Source organism: Ambystoma mexicanum, chromosome 5p (genome assembly GCF_040938575.1).
Source record: "Ambystoma mexicanum isolate Mex_15411 chromosome 5p, UKY_AmexF1_1, whole genome shotgun sequence".
Classification (NCBI taxonomy): Eukaryota; Metazoa; Chordata; class Amphibia; order Caudata; family Ambystomatidae; genus Ambystoma; species Ambystoma mexicanum.
In genome coordinates, this window is record NC_090930.1 from 279410141 (window position 1) to 279429995 (window position 19855).

General features: G+C 46.3%; 1 protein-coding gene across 1 annotated transcript in view; it reads right to left on the minus strand.

The window, feature by feature from the left end:
• The window catches only part of SLC25A43 (solute carrier family 25 member 43), a 368163-nt gene that overhangs the window by 134516 nt on the left and 213792 nt on the right, over window positions 1-19855 (minus strand). The window contains exon 2 of the mRNA XM_069612712.1: window positions 4140-4381. Within this exon, the coding sequence (XP_069468813.1) occupies window positions 4140-4381 (242 nt within the window). The remainder of the gene's footprint in view (window positions 1-4139; window positions 4382-19855) is intronic.

A 19855-nucleotide genomic window follows, 5' to 3' on the forward strand; every position in this document is an offset into this window, starting at 1 on the left:
GCCATGCTTCCAGCAGAGAATACCCTCATAGCCAGTGTGTCTTATTTTTTACCGTCCCTATCTGGTCCCTATCTGGTCGGATAAGCTGTGGTCTTTGAGGAGGAAGGAGCTGCCTGCACCACCAAACTTTCTGGTGAAGGGTGCCTGAAAAGGAAGTCGGGGTCAACAGAGGGGGTCAACAGAGGAAGGTCTGTACTTCTTCATCAACCTCTTGTTTACAGCGGTGTTGGGATTTTTCCAATTATTGAAAGTAGGATTGTTTAGTGCTGTTTGGAAGGGCAGAACAGGCTCCTTAGGAGGACATATATCCAAAATGCCAGTAAGGTAATCCTGGGCAATGTCCTTAGCAGGACGTCCCCCAACGCAAATACTCAATCACCCTATTCATGAACTTTCTGTAGGCCGCAATAGGTTGAGTATGTCTGGTGTGTCAAATTACACCTCAGGTGAGAGATCCACTGGCTTCCTTCAGACATGGTCTTCAAGCCGGGATTGGCCAGAGACCACATCCTCTGGAACATTGAGAGTCCCAAAGCATTCCTACCCGAAGGGTACAACATCATCTTCCTCCTGATCTTCCTCAAAGATGGACCCATAAAACCAGAAAAAAAAATCAGATTTTGATTTGGGTTTAATACTTAATGTTGTCTCTGAGGTCGCTGTTGAACGGCCCTTCGACTTACCGCTCCTTTGAGGAGGAAGCCTCAGGAGCTTTTTCCTTTGATGAAGTCTCTGTGGTTGAAGCTATCTATTCGAGGCGCCATCCCTGAGGTCTTCAGACTCGGGCTCACGGGTTCATGGGTCAAAGACTTGCTGGATTCCAGGCCGGTCTTGGTTCAACAGCCTTTTTCAGCTCTTTGAGGGACCAGGAGGAGCCGCCCTACGAATAGACAACCATCCTTTCTCTGAACTTTTCCCATTTGGCTGCAGAAGCAGCCTTATCGGGAAAACTTACTTGATGCTTGTCGGGCGAGTTGTCAGAGGATGAGGAATGATGGCATTGTTTCTTCAACTTCTTCCGTGATGACAAAGAAGAAGAGTGAGGGGAATTTCTCCTCGATCTTGACCGTTTGAAATGTGAAGACTGTTTAAGTCTTTCTAGAGATTGCTCTCCAGTGGAGCTTTTACCTTCAGAAGACTTCCACTTCGAAGGTGTGGAAGATGGAGACTTGGAGACCTAGGGCGAATTTCGATCATCTCTTATTGAAGGCCTTGCTGGTCATTGATTGGCAGGAGTGGCACTCAAGGACTTCATGCTCCTCGCCGAGGCACCCGAGACAAATCGTGTGCTGATCAGTGATCAACATCTTGGAATCACAGTCCACACATCTCTTTTTCTTCCGATCCACCCTGACAATAGATTATCTGTGAAATTGTTGCAAACATAACAATAATGTCTGTTATTATGGGAACTAGTCATGATTTTCTTTTCCTCATAGGTTTTTAGCATGATTCCTTTGTCTTTAGCTTCTTGGATGTATGTCACAGTATGATAAGTTGTGTTTGAATGAGTGCACTATGAATGGCAAGTATGTGTGACAATGTTTTAGCCAATTTTAGGGACACGATTGCTGCTGCTTTGTTGTATTAAAGTGATCAGCGTTTAATTATTTGTGATTGATTCACCATTGTTCAAATTGTTGGTATCACTTTAAATACATTTTGACACATTTTTTCAAATATACATTCTCTGGACATATCCTTTCTGCTTTTCTATGTCATTATAATACTCTGGTCCAGAGGCTAGTGTTTCCAGGCACTCTTCAATTTTTTGCACACATCTCTTGAAGCCAGTCTTCAGAGCAGACGGCATGATGAATTTACACAAATTGTAAATACGTTAGTCGAGATTCGGTGAGGCGAGTCGAATCGTTCCGAGAGTGTGCTGTGCATGTGGAAAAATGAAACTGAGGCAACAGGCATAGTGGGTGTTATTCATACCATCATCAACATAACATCCAGAGAAGGGAATGACAACCATCGAGGGACATCGACTCGATGCAACACAGCGCCCACTGCTGTTGAAAAATGTCACACTGCAAAGCAGGATATGAATATATCTAAGATGAGGGATCCATGGGAGGACAAAATCCATTTGAATGAGAGAGCCATCCATAACATCTACTGCAGTCAGGCAAACCTGCTATGTAGCACATCTGGCAACAAGGGCCATGCAAATTTAATTAACATTAACAACAGTGAATCAAATTGTTCTCGATGTCGCTGGACCTGCAGTAGACTGTTTTAATAGGGTCTTCCTTGATTTTGACATAGTTTCGTGTCTACTACTGGGTGCTACTGGGCTGAAGGATTGTTCAAGGATGTCTTTTAGGGCAGCATTAAGTATTGATGGTTAGAGTGTACCTTCATAGGTGAAGGAGTCGTCGGTCTCAAGCATGGGTACACTGTGATACCCTTGAGCATCCATTGGTCATTCAGAGGGGATTTAACTTATTTTAAATTCATTTAAAATGTCTGATTTAATTGACCTTAAACACTGTCAATACAAATAACATTACAGTCAACAAATATTCAAAATTGAACCTAACAATATCATATCCGATCTAAAAACAATATACAATTCTGTATAACATTTCTTTCACAAAATATCTATGTAGAAAGTAGGTGCAAGAGCCTTTTCTGAAATTAGAAAAGATTCTGAATGAAACTTTTTTGCCCTGAAGTAATCAGTGCCAAAAACTTTCAGAAATCAAATACTTCAAGTCATTTACAAATAGGGCTGACTCTCAAGGTCTCTACGTTAGGGTGAGGGGGGATAGTTCAGGGGCAATGCCTTTGTCTTGGAAGCAAGACAACGCAGCGCAACACATTTTCGAATCCCGATCTCACACTTAGTAAACCAATCTCTGGTATTAAGCGTGTTATAAGAGAACAATTCTAAATTACACGTGTTTTATTACCTCAGTCTACAATAGCCAAGATCTCGACTTTGTTCTCTTGAGCCATTCAACTCTCTTGGAATCAATCTATTGAAGTGGAACAGTATTCTGTTTGTTGGAATTTGTCAGGTAATTGAGTTATGTAGGTCTGTAAATTCGAAAACAAAGGATAGGGTTTGACACATTCCTGACAACATTTTTGGGTCCAAATGCTGGATATTGCTATACCGGTTACGTTTTATGGCCTTCCTCTTAAAATCATGCATGATCATGTTAGGCTCTTAATGTATTTGGTAGGGTTTGTTGGAAAAAAGTGACCAGTCTAGCTACAATCACTTTGGCTTGGCGGTTGGGGGACGCAATGGCTGTGTTATGTTCTCACACCCATTTTAGGGTCAAACGGGAGTTAATCAGCATACACTGTGACCCGTGGTTTCCACTCAAGGTGGTCTCGAAGGTCCACAGGATATAGTATTGCCTGCATTGTATTAGGAACCTTCCTCCCCTGAAGAGGGGGCCTGGCACTGTCTAGAAGTGAGGATTATAGAGCTGAAATTTCTTAAGAGGAAGGAATCATTTAGGAAAAATGTCAATCTCCTGGTCACCTTTGGGCCCTTGAGATGTGTGAGGAGTCTCGGTAGCAACTATCATCAGCTGGATCAAGTTTGTCATTACGTGGAGGCTGGCGGGACTCTTCTGGGGAAAAGCCAGGTGTGCTCATCCAGAGACATGACAGCATCATGGGCAAATGCAGGACATATGCAGTACAACCACATGGGTGGACCCAAATACCTTCTTAAAGCATTAGACTATGTGGACTGTGACTGAAGGGATTTCTTTGGTGCAAGTGCCTTGTACTCTAGGGTAAATGGAGCAAATGAATTTGCAAGGTCCGATCAATAAATGGTGTCAGGGTTGCAGCAGCATTCACAGTAATCTGTGTGGTTTGTTGTCATTGGTCCTCCTTGGATGCATTGGTCCACCTCATAAGACTGGCCGGAGACTCATAGGGAAGTTCTGTGATGGGGACAAGCAGGACTAGTGAAGATTACTGAAGGCAATCTGATTATTATTTTGCAAACTGTAACGCTTCAACTCTATTTCTCAGGCATTTGGTGGCAGCCATCATATAGGGCTGGACGGGGGAGAATGGAAATGCAACGGAAGCAATGGTTTTATTTTAAATTCAAACAAATTACAGCTCATTTTTATCAAACAACTCACAAGAATCTTGCTCACCAAGTACGGTTAGTGAAACTCCTCGATAAAGTGCAAGAAATCCTTCTTGATAATAGATTGAACAAAAGGCATGCAGAATGCCTCTGTATGAAGGGTGGCGTCGGTTCTGTACGATGAGCCTCGTTTTGATGACATCAGTGGGATAGGTCACAATGGTAGCCACAATGCCTGCCAGCCCTCCTGCTGCAATCGCTTTCCACTGTGAAATTTGACCCACATCGTTCATTAATAGTAAAATACACCTGTGAATAAAATAGAAAAAAAGCTTCCCTTAAATTTCTGTTGTTTCACTGGATATAAAGTGCACTCGTCGTTTCAAGAGGATAATCCACAAACCTAAATCCAAGCACACAAAGCCCTTCCAGGGAATCGGCCTGATCAAATTGTGCGCCGGTTCCTGTGTGTTGAAGGCACCATGACCTGTCAGCACAAGATGGGGACAGTAGTGGGGAGAAGGGCTTCTCAGAGGAGAAATACACGGTTGAGATTCGGAAAAACAAACCAAGACAATAAAACAGGAACCTATCGAGAGGGAATTTCATTATTTCACCACAAATTCTTTAAAAAATATTTTTGCCACCAATATTCCACTAACAGGTGAAATCAAAAGCTACAATGTCAAAGGCATGTGGGACAATGCTTGTGTCCTATATGGAGTTTATTAGGAATGTTAAGTATGTGTATCTTTTCTCTTCGGTAAAAAGTAATTGTCTGTGCTACTGCAGACTGTTATAGGCCCTTGGTGAGGTATGTGATGTCGGCTTGCCGGGAGGGGGCTGGGCCCGGCAAGGCCGACGGAGTGCAGGAGCTGCAGGCATGCAAGAACGACACTGACACGCTCTGTGTAGTCTAGGAGCGGGAACTGCCCTTCGCTGGCTTTCTCTCACCTCTTTATTCACTTGCCCACGTGACTTGCATCACGTGGACATTAAAACCATTTCCAACTTACAAAACAGAACAAACAACAGGGTAATACACCCAATAAGTATGGCTCTCTTTCCGGTGGTTCTCTTCGTCACCGGGTGCTCATCAGTTCGGGACGGTCACTCTTGTGCTCGGGTGTAAATGCCATTCAAGACGTACCCCTGAAGTCAGGTGGAGGGTATCAATCGCTTCCGGAGTGAATAGAGTTCTCCTCGTTCTCGTTGCGGGGTGAGGGGTTGGGGTGGACTGTGGTCTTTGTCACTTGGTGGCAGGTGTAGGGGTGGTCTGTCTTCTCGCCTCCCTTCATCCGCATGGTGACTTTTCCGCTGCCGGCCTCAGCAGGGTCCTGGTTATCTCTGGACTCTTCCCACAGTGTTGGTGGGGTCTGACGGAAGTTTAACACATTACGAGTCACTGTCTCTAGCCCTCTTGTGAAGGTGGCTAGTCCGTGTTCGCGGTGTGTGATGGTCCAGGGCCGAGACTCGTACTGGAGGGACATGTTTCCTTTTTGTGCTCAGTTTCACACAAGGGCTGCATCTCCTACTTGGAGGCCACCTGGAGTGGCCCGCCTGGTTATGTCTTCTCGGGTGTTGTGTTCCTGGCTTCGGCATTCAACTTGTTCCAGGTCTATTGCCGGGGGCCTCCATGAGTGATGTAGGGGCAGTCCTGTTTGAATGGAGACACCAAACATTAGGGCCGCCGGGCCGACTTGGGTAGCTGAGTGAGGGGTCTGCCGGAATGACCGGTGAAACCTGTAAAGTTCGGGCAGCCATGGTCGTCCCTTGTCTTTTGCGATTCTTACCGATTTGTTGATGGCCGTCATAAATCTTTTGGCGTCGCCATTGGCATGGGGCCAGTATGATATGATGTGGCATTTATAACGCGCCTATACACAAGTGTTTCAAGGCGCAACGAGGCAAGGGAGGGGAAACAGAGGGAAGACGGAGACTACGATCCTACTAGGCCAGGAGACATTGAGATTGTGCAAGTGAAGGGGAGGGGGGAGGGGAAAAGTGCGGGAGGAAAGTGGAGGGGGAAGTGCATTACATAGGATAACAGTAAATAAATAAAGACAAATAAAAGTGCGGCCAGCTGGTGGCAAGTGCAATGGTAAGAGCAGACAGTATGGGGTGATGTGGTACTTGGTTCTTGTGAGTTCTCTCAGGGGGGCTTGGGGGGTGGCGATGGTGGCCAGGTCGGGGATGAATCGTAGTATGTCATCATATCGAGGAAACTCCTGACTTCCGTGGCTGTAGACGGGGCTTGTGCGTTTTTAATGTCCTCTACTTTGCCTGGGTCTGGTGACACTCCTATTAGTTGAAGACGTAGCCGAAAAAGCTCAGTGTGGACTCCCGAATTTACACTTTTCCTCATGTAATGTTTTTTTTTGGAAACATCGTTATTTATTTTTTAACAACCAAACAACATACTAACAACAACTTAGCGGTGCATGTCATACATTATTTGATTATTACGCTATTCTTTAAGCCATGGCCGCTACCTACCCTTTTTACCCTCCCTCCCTGAACTCGAGCCTACGCCATTCCGTCCTCCGCCAGTATATCTTCTTGGGATGTTCCCTCTTCCGTCCCCTGGGAGGTATCGTCCTCGCTTAAACATGCCTGGGTGGACCAGACCAATGTAGCCACTAAGTGCTTCAAAGCCATCAATGTGTGCTTCCCCCCCCCCTCTACTGGCTGCTTCGGTCCATACCACCGTTTCCGTTTCAGCCCACTTCTTGAGGTCATTTCACCACACCTCTAACTTTGGCCTACCACACGCTTTCCAGCCCAGGGCAATCCTGCGCTTGGCCAGTATATAAGCCAGGTCTTTGAACTTGCTCACATACTTTAGCTTGCGTGGTCTGGGGAAACCCCCCCAATATGCATGCCCACACCGAATCCACATCCAGTGTGATCCCCTTTTCTGCTACTTCTTTCCAGAATTTACCAATTTCCGGGCATGCCCAGAACATATGGGTCATTTCCGCATTCACTTCTCCGCATTTGGGGCATGATTTTATTCCTGCATTTTTAAAATCGGGCTATCCTCTGGGGGGTCATGTATGATCTATGAGTTACGTATAGCTGAATTTGTTGCAACCTTGCATTTCTGGACACCTTCTTATGATCTCCCACAGCCCATCATTAGTTTAGTTTAGTTTAGTTTTTTATTTGATAATGCGCTCCAAACCCAGGGGTAGCCAGGCGCAGCAGTCACAAGAATACTTGAGCTTAGTTTACATACAGAGGATACATACAAGAGATACATTACATGAGTTATTAAAATATGTACAATACATATCTACAAGAGGTACAAGATGTGGGAACCTCACATCACAAGGGGCAATAAGATAGTCTGTAGTCCGGATTCGGAAGTATCAGGTAATTATATGCAAAGATCCGGGACTAGAGCAGAGGATCAGTTTGTTAGTTGTCATTGGTCCAGAGCCAACTTTTCACATTACATCTAAATCTAGAGTAGGGTAGATGAGCTCTCAATGCAGTAGGGAGTGCATTCCAGGCACGGGCAGCTGTAACAGGGAAGCTTGCTCCGCCTGCTTTTGTTAGTCTGAATCTTGGAATTTCAAGTAGGAAGTGGTTAGAGGCTCTAGTGTGGTGACTAGAGGATTTTCTAGTCAGTCTAGCCGAGATGTATGGGGGCGCAGTATTGTTCAGTCCTTTATGGGTGAGAGATAGCGTCTTGAGGAGGAGTGTCACTAATTTTTAACCAATGATGGTCTTCCCTGATGTTGGATATGTGCGCTCTGCGTGGTATGTCCAAAGCTGCTCTAAGAGCATTATTCTGCAGTATTTGCATTTTGTTTATGACAGTTTTACTGGCACCCGCATATAGGGCATTGCAATAGTCAAATTTAGACATTACTAGAGCATTGGCTAGTGTGATACAATTCGTTTTGGAAAGGTAGGGTCTGCAGGCCCTGATTAATTTGCAGGTTCAGGCTGTAGATGAAGCCAAGGAGTTGACTTGTTTTTTGAGCGATAATGTGGAATCAAGGTAGAAACCTAGTGTTTTTACCTCAATTACCACTTTAATTATATTGCCATCTATGTTGAAGGCGAGATAATTAGGGCTGAGTTTTTTGAGGTTAGAGTCGGAACCCAGGATCAGTATCTCTGTTTTGTTGTCATTAAGGCATAGGCCGTGGGAGGCCGTCCATGCCTGAATGAGGAGGTAAATCTTGTTTACTAGAGCTGTGTCTTTGACAAAATTTCCAGATAGTGGTATGAGGATCTGCGTATCGTCCGCATAATTAGTGTAAGTTACCCCCAGTCTGTCAAGTTTGTCGAAGAGTGGCTTAGTGAAGATGTTGTACATTGTGGGAGAGGCACATGAACCTTGTGGGACGCCACAGGTGATTTGTATTGGGTCCACTGAGGCTAGGGGGGAGAACACTCTCATCGTACGGTTGGCTAGGAAGGATTGTACCTAGGCTATAGCTTCGCTTGAGAAATAGGCGGCAGACGCTAGGTGGTTGCCTAACACTGCGTGGTCCACCAGGTCAAAAGGCTGCCGATAGGTCAAGGAGGAGGAGCATAGCTGTTTTACCTTTATCCTTCAACTTGTCGATTTGTGTCTTAAGGTCGATTAAGGCAGTTTCAGTACCATGTAATGGTCTGAATCCAGATTGGCCTGATCCTAAAAGTTGTCTCTTCTCCAGATAGTTTTGGATCTGGAGGTATGCTACTCTGTCAATAATTTTAAGGAGAAATGGGACCGTGGTAATGGGCCTATAATTGGTAGGGATAGCTGGGTCGAGGGTGGGTCTGTTTTTTAAGGAGAGGCAGTACCCAGGATTCTTTGAGGTTAGTAGGTACCGTACTGGATCTAAAGGAGGCGTTAATTAATTTAGAGATGAAGGGTGCTAAGTCTCTAGCTGCGTCCTTAATAACTTGTGCTGGGCAGCTGTCACCATGGCAGTTAGATGGTTTCAAGGATGATATCACCTTTTCAGTTTCCAGAATGGATATGTTGGAAAATCTCAAAGGTTTGCAGTTATTTTGTGTAGCTGTTGTAGGTGTATCTGTCAAATGGATAGTAAGGGTTCCAGGGGAGCTCAAGGATGCTTTCTTCTTTGCAATTTTGGATTGTAGGGTTGTGATTTTGTTAGCTAGGGCATTTTGGATACTGGTACACCATTGTTTGTCCTTGGGGACATAGTCTGTGGGAGCAATCGGGTTTTCCATTTCCCGGAGGATGGAAAAGAGTTCTTTAGAGTCAGAGTTAGCTTTACTAATTCTCTCATTGAATGTGTCTTTTTTAGTTTGGATTATTTCCTTCTTATATTTTTTAGCAAGGTTGTCAAGTAAAATTTTATTCTCATCTGATGGTGTATGCCTCCAGATAGCTTGGAGTTTACATTTTTGGATTTGCAGTTCTTTGAGGTGAGGGGTGAACCACGAGTTGAGATGAGATTCTCGTTTATTTAATTTATGTAATTTGATAGTGGCAATTATGTCCAAAGCTTTGGACATGGTGTTATTGAATGATTCAACTAGCGTATTAGGGTCAGAGTTGATATCGCTGGCAGTGAGAGCTGGTAGTAGGAATGGGAAAAGTTTTTCAGCCGTGATTTCTTTTTTACTTCTAGTTGGCATGGGTGGTGCTGTTTGCAGGTTGTCTAATTTAGGACGCTCTATAGTGGATGAGAAGCAGATGAGGTGGTTGTCAGTCCAGGTTTGTGGTAAAATATTAGAGATGGTAGTAGCACAGTTTCGGTTGGCTATCCAATCTAATGTGCGTCCTTTTATATGTGTGGGGGCTAAAACATTTTCGGTGAGGCCATGATCGACTAAGATTGATTGGATGGAGTGGGCCTGTTTGTCCTCATCATCATTGAATCCCAAGTTAAAGTCACCTAGTAATAGGAGCTGGGTGGAATCTTTGATGTTATTAGTGAGGAGGCTGGATAGGTCATCCTCAAAGTTGCATAGTAGCCTAGTGGTCTGTACACCAGAAGGACAGTTAGTGTGCTGTTATTAGAGATGGGTATTTTAGCAGACAGAAGTTCGCAAGAAGTAATTACTTGGTGTGGGGTAAGTCTTACAGCTAATTTAGTTCTGGCAATGATGGCCAAGCCACCTCCCCTAGAGTTGGGGCGATCAACTCTTAGTATGTTGTAGTTGTCTGGTATGGCAATCATGAATGCGGGACCTGTGGCATCGTGGAGCCAGGTCTCAGTGATCGCGAGTAGATCTAGGTTGTCCATGGCAAGTATATCGGCAATTTCCGTATTGTGTGCTATGAGGGACCTCGCATTGATAAGGGCTCCTGATAAGGTGGGGGTTGTGATTTTATCTTGGGTGAGTCTCGGATTGGGAATGTTAGGTCTCTTCTGGTTGTGGAGAGAGTCCGTTTGTATTTTAGGGCGCCTTTCTGCAACTAAGGCAAAAGGGTTAGGATGGGAAGCAGTTCGGGTAGATATAGAACCTGATTGTCTGGTTCTTTTGTTGTTGAGGTCATAAAGACGAGGCAGCCTCGCTCTAAGTCGCGTGTTTCTCTCTAGCAGGTTGCAAGGAGTGGAGTCCGTGTGGGCCATTGTTGTGGTGATAGTTAGAATAGTCCAGAGTAGGGCACAGAGAGTGTATATAAGGCAAGTCTTGGTGGTGCACATATTGGGAGGTAGATAGCAGGGGGCATCTAAATTTGACAGTCCCAGCAGCGACTAAAAATGCATACAGCAGCCTGCATTACCATCAGTAACTAAAATGCATACAGCGGAGTGCATTACCATCAGTAATTAAAATGCATACAGCAGGGTGCACCTAAATTTGGCAAGCAGAGTCTTGGGTACTTGAGTGCAAATTGCTATTTTAGTTGCTAGTGTGGGCAAAATGTCAAACAGGTGATGGCAATCTGAATGCAGTTACTGGGAAGGCACACTAGGTGCAGTAGTAAAAGCAGTCGAGCAAAGTCAAGGGTACTTTAAATGCAAAACACTCATGAGACCATTAACCAGGACAGTTTCGAGCATACTAGATGCAATTTGCTAGGCAGGCAATCTATGTGCAATTTTAAAACAGTCCAGTAATGAGCAAAAGTTTATGCAAAGTTTATTTTGCTCTGTATGCCGTTTTCTGCTCTACCGCAGGCACACTTGGTGATAGAAGGCAGTAAGGGCATGTAACTACGCGTAGCGCCGCAATGTTAGTGCAGTGAGAGTTCACAAGTTACCTTGCATGAGACAGACAGGGGGGATGGCAGACGGCAGACACAGGCACAAACAGGCATCTAACAGGTGCTGGCCTTGTTACTGTGGGCCTTGAGAAGTGTGGGCCGGCTTCGCCTGCCGGCGGCCAGTGGGGGATCAGGTAGGCACGGCAGCCTATCAGAGGTGAGCGCTGGAGCCTCAACAGGCTCTGTGGTAAGTAATGAGGAGGTGGTCGGCCATTTTGGAGCTGCAAGTACCTCGTGTACTTGAATGGAGATTTCGGTGCAGCACTAGTATTTCAAGTTAGTTTCGGGTAAAGTAGGCTGTGTAAGAGTGGTGCAGATCAATATCAATTGCGGATGCAATTATTTAAAAAGGCAATTTTGATGAGCTGAGCTGTGGACTTAGCGCTTACCTTATTAATAGTAAAGGTGGCGTGAACATGGTGCAGGGTGCCTGCCGGGTGCCCGTTGCTCCTGCAAGGGTGGGGGCTGGTCCTGGGAGCTCCTGCTTTTAGCGCTGGAAATACGAGCGAATTCACCCACTTCCTTTTCTCACTCCCGTCTTAACTGTTACCTCTTTCCCCACCCTGCTCATCAGTAGTTCATAAATTCGGGAGACCTCGTGCCCTCCTTCTGTAATGTCATAGATTGTTTCAATGGTTGCATCTGGCTGGTCTTTCAACACTATTTCAGACCACATTTCTGTGACTCGTCGCACCAGTCTAGTATATGTGATGTATTGCCCTCGATGTAGGTCTGTTTCCTCTACCAGTGCGTCAAACTCCAGTATTTTCCCATCTTGCCATATGTCTCCCGTTGTTGCAATGCCCACCGATTCCCAGTGCATACGTATTATTTTCCTCAGTTGCACGTCCCCTTTAGTCAGTGCTACTAGTGGTATTTGCAGGGAGCACAGCGTAGGGTTCTCCATGGCTCGTCAGGCTTTCCGCCACATTTGCCATCCCAGTTCCAGCATCCTCAAACCCCCCTTTATCTCCATTTTGGGCAACCATATCCATTCTTTCAAAAAGAATGGGGAACACTCGGTCCTCAGTAGTCTGGACTCCGCTGTTGGGTCTTCCGATAGCCATTTGGCCACATATAGTAGCTGGCTGGACCAGTAATAAACCTCAAAATTGGGGAGTTTTATGCCTCCTTTGTCATATGTGTTTTGTAGTTTCCACAGGGCTATCCTGTTATGCCAGATAAAGCCCCTGCATATGCTCTGGAGTTTGACGAAAAATCGTTTTGGTATCATATAAGGTATGTTCCCAAAAAAGTGCATCAGCCTTGGTAGTACAAACATTTTCAGAGCTTAGACCAGAATCTTATGCTGTTTTCGATATTTGTTATAGCCTTTTCTGTGTTTATGTTCATCCTCCACTGTGTGGTAGTTATCTATCCCAGGTATCGGAAGATTATGGTCGCCCAGGGTATTTGCAGAATGGGTAATTGCTCCAGCGGGATCCCTTTATATCTTCCCAGGGGGAAAAAGCACAATTCTTTTGGGTTAACTTTAATGCACGAGAGCAACGCAAATCGCTCCATCACTTCTAGGATGTATTGCACGTTTTCCTACGGGTATTTTAAATACAACAGTATATCATCCGCATATAACGATATTAGATGTGGGCCTCCTTTCTCGTGGATTCCCACCTCTTCGTACTGTTGTCTGAGGTATATCACAAGGGCACCCCTGTCTGGTACCTCTGCTAAGTTGCCATCTCTCCGAGATAACCGCTCCAGTCTTTACCCTGGCTAAAGGTGAGCTATATAGTAGTTTGACCCATTTTAGATACTCAGGCCCTATACCATATTCCTGCAAGGCTGTGATCAGCCATGGCCATTTCACAGAGTCGAAGGCCTTCACCGCATCCAGTGAGACTATAGCGACCTCTTATGCTTCCCCCTCTGTTTGTTCTATGACCCAGTGGAGCCTCCCAAGATTGTCAGATATATTCCTATGTTGGACATATCTAGTTTGATTAGGATGTATAAATTTGCTTATAACCCGTCTCAGTCTCCCGGCCAGCACTGCTGTGAGTATTTTGCTATCTTGGTTCAGCATGGACAGCGGTCTGTACGATCCACGCTCGGCTTGCCAGATTTAAGGATCGGAATGATTATCGCTTCCCTTAGGGATTCTGGCAGCGTTCCAACTTTGAGGACTTCATTTAACATGGCCAGTAGTGGCAGAAGCACTTCTGTCTTATATGTTTTATAGAACTCGCTAGGAAGTCCATCCGAGCCCGGGGCTTTGCAAGTGGGCAATTCCTTGACCACTGCTTCTAATTCCTCTAATGTGACAGGGGCATCTAAGTTCTCTTTTTCTTCAGCACTCAATTTTGATAAGCCAATGTCTTCGAGTATTTCCATTATCTCGCTATCATTCTCTTTGTATCTCCATACAATAATCTATAGAACTCAAAAAACCCTTCATTCACTCCTTCCTGGGCATCAAGAACCCGTCCTCCCTCTCCTTGTATCGCTCTAATCGTCGGTCTCGGTGTTTCTCTTTTGTACAGCCATGCTAGCAGCCACCCCAGCTTGTCTCCGCCGGCATGTTGCCTCTCTATATATTTCTTATAATTTAAATTGCATAGCCTTTCTTCCTCATGTAATGTTAGGCCTAACTCTTCAAGTCGCAGTAGGGTGGCTGCTAGCTGGTCATTGTGTTCTTTTTCGGTCTTGCCGTAGACTAGGATGTCATCACTGACATTCGTGACACCTGGCAGGTCTTGGAGCACTTTTCGTATCTCGTGCTGGAAAACCTCAGCGGCTGACGATATGCCGAAGTTAAGGCAGCGGTATCTCCTCAGCCTATGGTGCAATGAAAATGTTGTCATTTAGCGTGACTCCTTCACCAGGGGAATTTCATGGTAGCCTGATCGTAGGTCTAACTTGCTGAAGATGGTGGTGTCTGTCAGGTCCACAATCAATTCGTCAATTGTGGGCGTTATGTGCCTTTCTCTCCCTATTGATGCATTCTGTATGTCGATACATATGCGCACTGCTTGTAGCTGCTTGGGCTTTGCTGTTCCCACCATGGGTAATACACAGGGGGTGGGGCCAGTGGTCTATGATCCGGAGGTCTTCCAACTTGCTCAGTTCCGCTTCAACCGCTGCCTTCATGTGGAAGGAGACTCTCCCGAGGTGTGTGAGAGCAGTCTTGAAGTAGCCCACAACCGGGAGGGGCTTTTCGCAGCCGTATGTGTATAGTAGCACAGGTCTTTGCCGTGGGGGGGGGGGAGGTTTGGATCGAGCATGTCAAACCTAGTGGTGGGCATGACGTTTACTGTGGCCCCTGTGTCGATCATCATCCTCACAGAGATGTCTCCCACTGCTACTGTTACATCCACGGTTTCGTGGCTGGCACTGTTCCCGTGCCTTAGACGTCCATGTCTCTATATGGCCAGGAGACTCGCTGCTCCATACTTACAGCGTTGGCGGTTGCCCTGGAGATGAAGCGTCCCCGTGTCCGCAGGTCAGATTTTACGTCCCAGTCATGTGACAAACTTGCGACGTGCTGAACGTTCACGCAAGCTCCGCCTCCCACTGAGCCCATTAATACGCTCCTCCCTCTCCTGAAAGACGCTTCTAATTGAGTGTTACTTTATTGATGAATTCCTTGTATCCAGATCTTCCTGCTACGAATTCGGACTTCTCTACGAACTGCTTCCGCCTGTTCCTCTTGCTACCTGTCTGCCCCTACTCGACTCAGACTGCTTACGCATGCCCTCCTCCACCAACGGTGGTTGCTTGGCTGTGCGTTTCCTGGGATCGGATCGCACTCCATACACGCCACTTTCAGAGTTACCTGGCAGCGAACACTCCATCTTTTCTGACTTTCCACCTGGCATCTACGCTCTAAGACCATAGGGAAGACAGTAGGTAAGCCTCCTCTCTTTTACTGTCTTGCCCAATCCATTCTTGTTTTGCCAAGAGTGGATCAACTGAACCCCAGGAGCCATCCCTTTGTCCATTCTACAACCAAACTTGTTGTACATGCTCTACGGTGACTTATCAGTAACCTGTGTCTTGGAACCAATCTGTGCAATTCTGGACGCTCTCCCGTTCCTTTGCACCAACCCGGCTCTAGTGGCACTCCGCGTGCTTCCCAGGGAGCATTCCTCTTCTAACCTTCCCATTTATTATTTTACACTGTCGTTGTTTCCCTAACTTTAATCTACACAGCATCCTTCATTCCTTTCAGGGTAAGCCTTCCCGCTATTCAGCTCAGTAAGGGTTTCTGTATTACTTGGGTATTACTTGTGTTAGTAATTAGTCGTCGTCCTTTTCCCCCAGGGCTTGGTTCCTCCAGTGCCTTCCATTGAAAGCTCCAGCACAAGGCTTTAAAAAGGTATACACATCAATATTAGGAATTCTGTACCAACATTGTCTCCTTGCTACGCTAACCAGGTTGTTCTTTCTTTTACAGTCTTGGCGCAGCTGTGTGATATCCCACTCTTTTGGGTAATCAACACCTCTGTCTGTTATAACTTAAATAGCAGAAGGGGTTTATTGCATTAAAGAGAACCTCAAGTTGAGCAGGTCCGGTTCTGGTTACCTTCCTGTATTGGAAGGTTTCAGCAGCTTGGGCTGAACAATATTTCGGAGCAGCTCCCCTTACCTGTGAACCAGGGGTCGAGCAACGCCCTGACCAGTTCAGCCTACTGGTGAGTAACAGCTACGGTGCAGATGCAGCGTGATCTGTTGTAGTTGGTGTTTTTCCTGTGTGTTGGTTTGACAGCTGATATGTACTTTCTCCCTCTGTGGGTTGCGGTGCCTGTTGGTGCAGCTTGGGAATTGTTCCCTGCCTGATTGGTCGTCATCGCTGCTGTCACTGTCGGTGTCTTCTCCCTCAATTGCCTGGGTCCGTCCTTTTCTGGTATCTCTGGCATTTCTTGATTGTCTCTGCTGTTGGCAGTCATGCTGTATTGACTGGCCTGGTGGCGTGTTGCAGGGTCTTGCGTCATTCTTCCAGTCCGTGGTGTTCTTCCGCGGTGGGTGTTCTTTGGCTTTTTGAGAGCTCAGGCACACCGATGTGTAATGTTTACTTTCCCACATTTGTAGCAGGTTGTGCCGTATGCCGGGCAGGGTTCCTCTCTGTGTTGTTGTCCGCCACACCATAAGCAATTTTTCATCCCGCTGGCTGAGGGCTCTTGCCGTGGTCTGTGTTGTTGCAGGGCTTTGACCGTGGTCATGCTGTTGCGTGGCGTTTCAGTGTCTGGTGGCAGGCGGCTGATTATTTGTTCCATTTCCAACACGTGATTGTCTGTTCTTTCTAGCAGTTGCCCCATGGACAGGATGGTGTCAAGTGGGAGATTGGTCTCCGATAGAATGGATCTCCTGAGCTTGTCTGAGGATAGACTGTGTATCACCTACTGCCGCACTGCAAATTCTTCGTCCGGGAATTCACAGCAGATGGCCATCTCCTGCAGTCGGCTGTGGAAGTCGTCGATGCCTTCTTGTGGTCGCTGTCTGGCTTGGCTCATTTTGAACCTTTCGAAGTCAGGGCTGACTTTGGGTTTGAATTTTCTGGTTAGGACGTCATTTGTTATCTCGTAGTCATCTTCTGTGCCGTTGAACAGTCGCAAGGCCATGGTGCCCAGGTTGAGCATGAGAAAAGTTATCTTCTTCTCCTCGCTGGTGATGTCGCGTGACTTGATGCTTAGCTCGAACTGTTGGATCCATAGCTCCCAGTGGAGTCCTGTTCGGGGTCCAAAGGATTGGAATGGCTGCATAAAGGTCCCCTGCGTGGTGTCTAGCCATTGAGCCGTTGCTGGCCAGGCACCTCTGCGTGTGGGCGTGACGCAAGTGTGCGGGCCCTGGAGCACCTAAGGGAGTGAGGTGGATTGAGATTGAACCACTACTGTGCTGACGTGGAGCTGTGGCGGACAGGTGTTCGTCCCCCACCTCGTCACCAGTGAGATGGCTTGCCGGGAGTGGGCTGGGCCCGGCAAGGCCGATGGAGCACGGGAGCTGCAGGTTTGCAATAACGACACTGACACGCTCTGTGTGGTCTAGGAGCGGGAAATGCCATTCCTTTTGGAAAAAAGGAGCGGTCGTGTGGGACACACTTCAGTACATGGAAAAGTGAAAAAGACGATTTATGGCTTTCCCAAGTGAGAGTTGCCTGCATCTTTGTCAAAGGAAATTGAAGGGATGCTAGTTTCAAACTGATGTAGCTCAACTTTCTGAGCAGGTATTGCATCAGTATGGTGGCATTACATAAAAAGCATGCAGTGTAGAAAGAGTAAGTAACAGAACAGATATCTGGTGAGGGAGGGCGAGATAGTCGAAGCCGGTTTTGATTTTTAGGAATATAAAATGTTGAGTATTCTGTTGCTCAAAGAGGTCTGCTCATTAGGCCCCCTTTCATAAATGCTCCATGCCAAAATAATGATAGTGCCAACATGTGCCTTTGCAGAGATAACGCCAGCTCTGCAATGGCACAGTGCAAGTTCAAAAGTCACATATGCCTCTCCGACAGCTACTGAAACCGAAAGCTCTTGCAGGCAGGAAGTAGTTGTATGCACCTCTGATCAAAATTATAATAATTGAATACCTTAGTCTTGTGCCACGTAATTCTTTCTGTAGAAGCCAGGCCTGGTTGTGGCATAGAGAATACCAAAATCACATAAATATGCAGCCACAGCCATTTGATAGAAGACTAGTGCCAACTGTGTAATCAGTGCCCAGCTATAACAAGACTGATGCCGATTAGTCTCTAGTCGGCCTGTCTCTGCATTTGCCATGTGGGAGAATAGCCATGGTGCTGCCTTTTGTTTCTCCTGCAGGAAAGAGAACATCTCTCCCGGCACAGAACTATCCTCCATATGGTCTCATGAGAATCAGCCTTTGAAAGGCAGCACTGGCAAAGCAATTTTTACAGCAGGGTGTTGGCCACTAAAGTCCCATTGAAATCAACAGGCATGGTAAGGGGATGGAGCTAGTGTAACCAGGGGAAAGGTGGACCGAGAGGTTTCACTATCTAGCTTTCTGTTACGGCTCTATGTCTTCCTGCCTGCCCCCACTATTTCCTGCAGGCAAGGCACTCTGGGTCATAAGGCAAAAGGTACTTGTTACAACAGCCTATAACCAACCCCTTATGGCAGGCTTGCTTTGAACCAATCCCCGGTGACATTTTGCCACTTCTTGGATTCATCTCTGGACTTTCAAGAAGAATGTACTGGACCTCTGTTGAGGATACAGTATATCCCAAAGGGCAGGTAGATGAAGACAGCAGGCAATTGCGAATGGGGAGGGCTCTGTCCCCTTACAATCACCAGTGAACAGTTTGCGGGTGGAAGGGGAATCCTAGGACCAAGGCATCTCTACTGGCTGCACTGAACCATGCTACTGGTCTAAAAGATTAAAGATCCCCTGTAGGTGCCAGTAAAGCTCCCTGAATTTAGAGCACAGAACAGAAGACATTACATGGGTCCTCAAGTCACAGAATTGGAACTCCCACTTTTGCAGTGGTCCAGAAGCAGTTTGAATCATGTTCCGACTTCTCAAGAGATCTTCAAGCCAGATCAACATTTCTCACGCAACAGGATCGGGAGTGCAACTTTTGGCACTTTAACAAAACATCAAACCACTTGCTGCATTTCATGCCATCCAGGCGTCGATTGACCCTGCTGTCTAGAGAAAACCGATCATAGGCTCGACAGTGTAGGAGCAACAGCTCAGTACACCGACTCCACTGCTGGCAGCCATTGAATTCCCCAGTCACGAACACTGACTCAACCCAGCAGAGCCATTGCTTCCCCTACTGCCTCGAACAAATTGGAAGCCATTGTCTTGCCGTCTTGACCCATAGGGTGTCCTGCACCTTCGAACTTTACACCAACCCCCAACAAGATCTCATTGACTCAGACCTCTCGATACAAGCTCAACCACAGTTAAAAAGCCCAAAAAGCCCAGACTGACAAAGTCAAGTTCCCAAAGAGAAGAATAAATGTAAAAAAGTTCTCTCCCTCTGGGTCCACTCTCTTGGATCATGGAGACTTTTAAACCCCTCTACACTACCACTTTCAACAAAGACATACCTGCGAACAGTGACATTGTTGCCAATTTATTGCCTGAACACCCCTGTTCATTTGCATAGAGAGCCCTTTCACAAGGTATGTATTCTCTGCGTTTCCTTTAGAGGGGTGGGTTTTTCTAGTGCGTTCAGATTAGTTGTTTGCATTTTATTGTTTGATTAAACACCTCTATTTATACAGGCCCTTAAACATTCCTTTGTTTTGGATCCTTTGAACTTAAGTTGTTTCGGTTCCTACTTTTTCAGGCCACACCTCTACAGAAGATATAACCTGACCTAAGCCTAAAGGGGGGCACTGTTGCGTGGCGCATGGATGAAATCATAATCCACGCGACCACGTCGCTCCGCTGAGGCTGCTTGCTATCCTGGAGAAAATATCCTGGTATTGGCAGGAAATACTAAGAAAACAACCTTGGAAGGTTTTCTGAATGAAACTATCACTTTGATGGCACTATCACTTTGATGGCACGAAATACTGCCACTTTTGCCCACTACGCCGACCCGACACAAAACAATCAGGGGCGGTCGCCATCTTGACAGCGTCACCGAGCGATGAGAGACCTTGCAT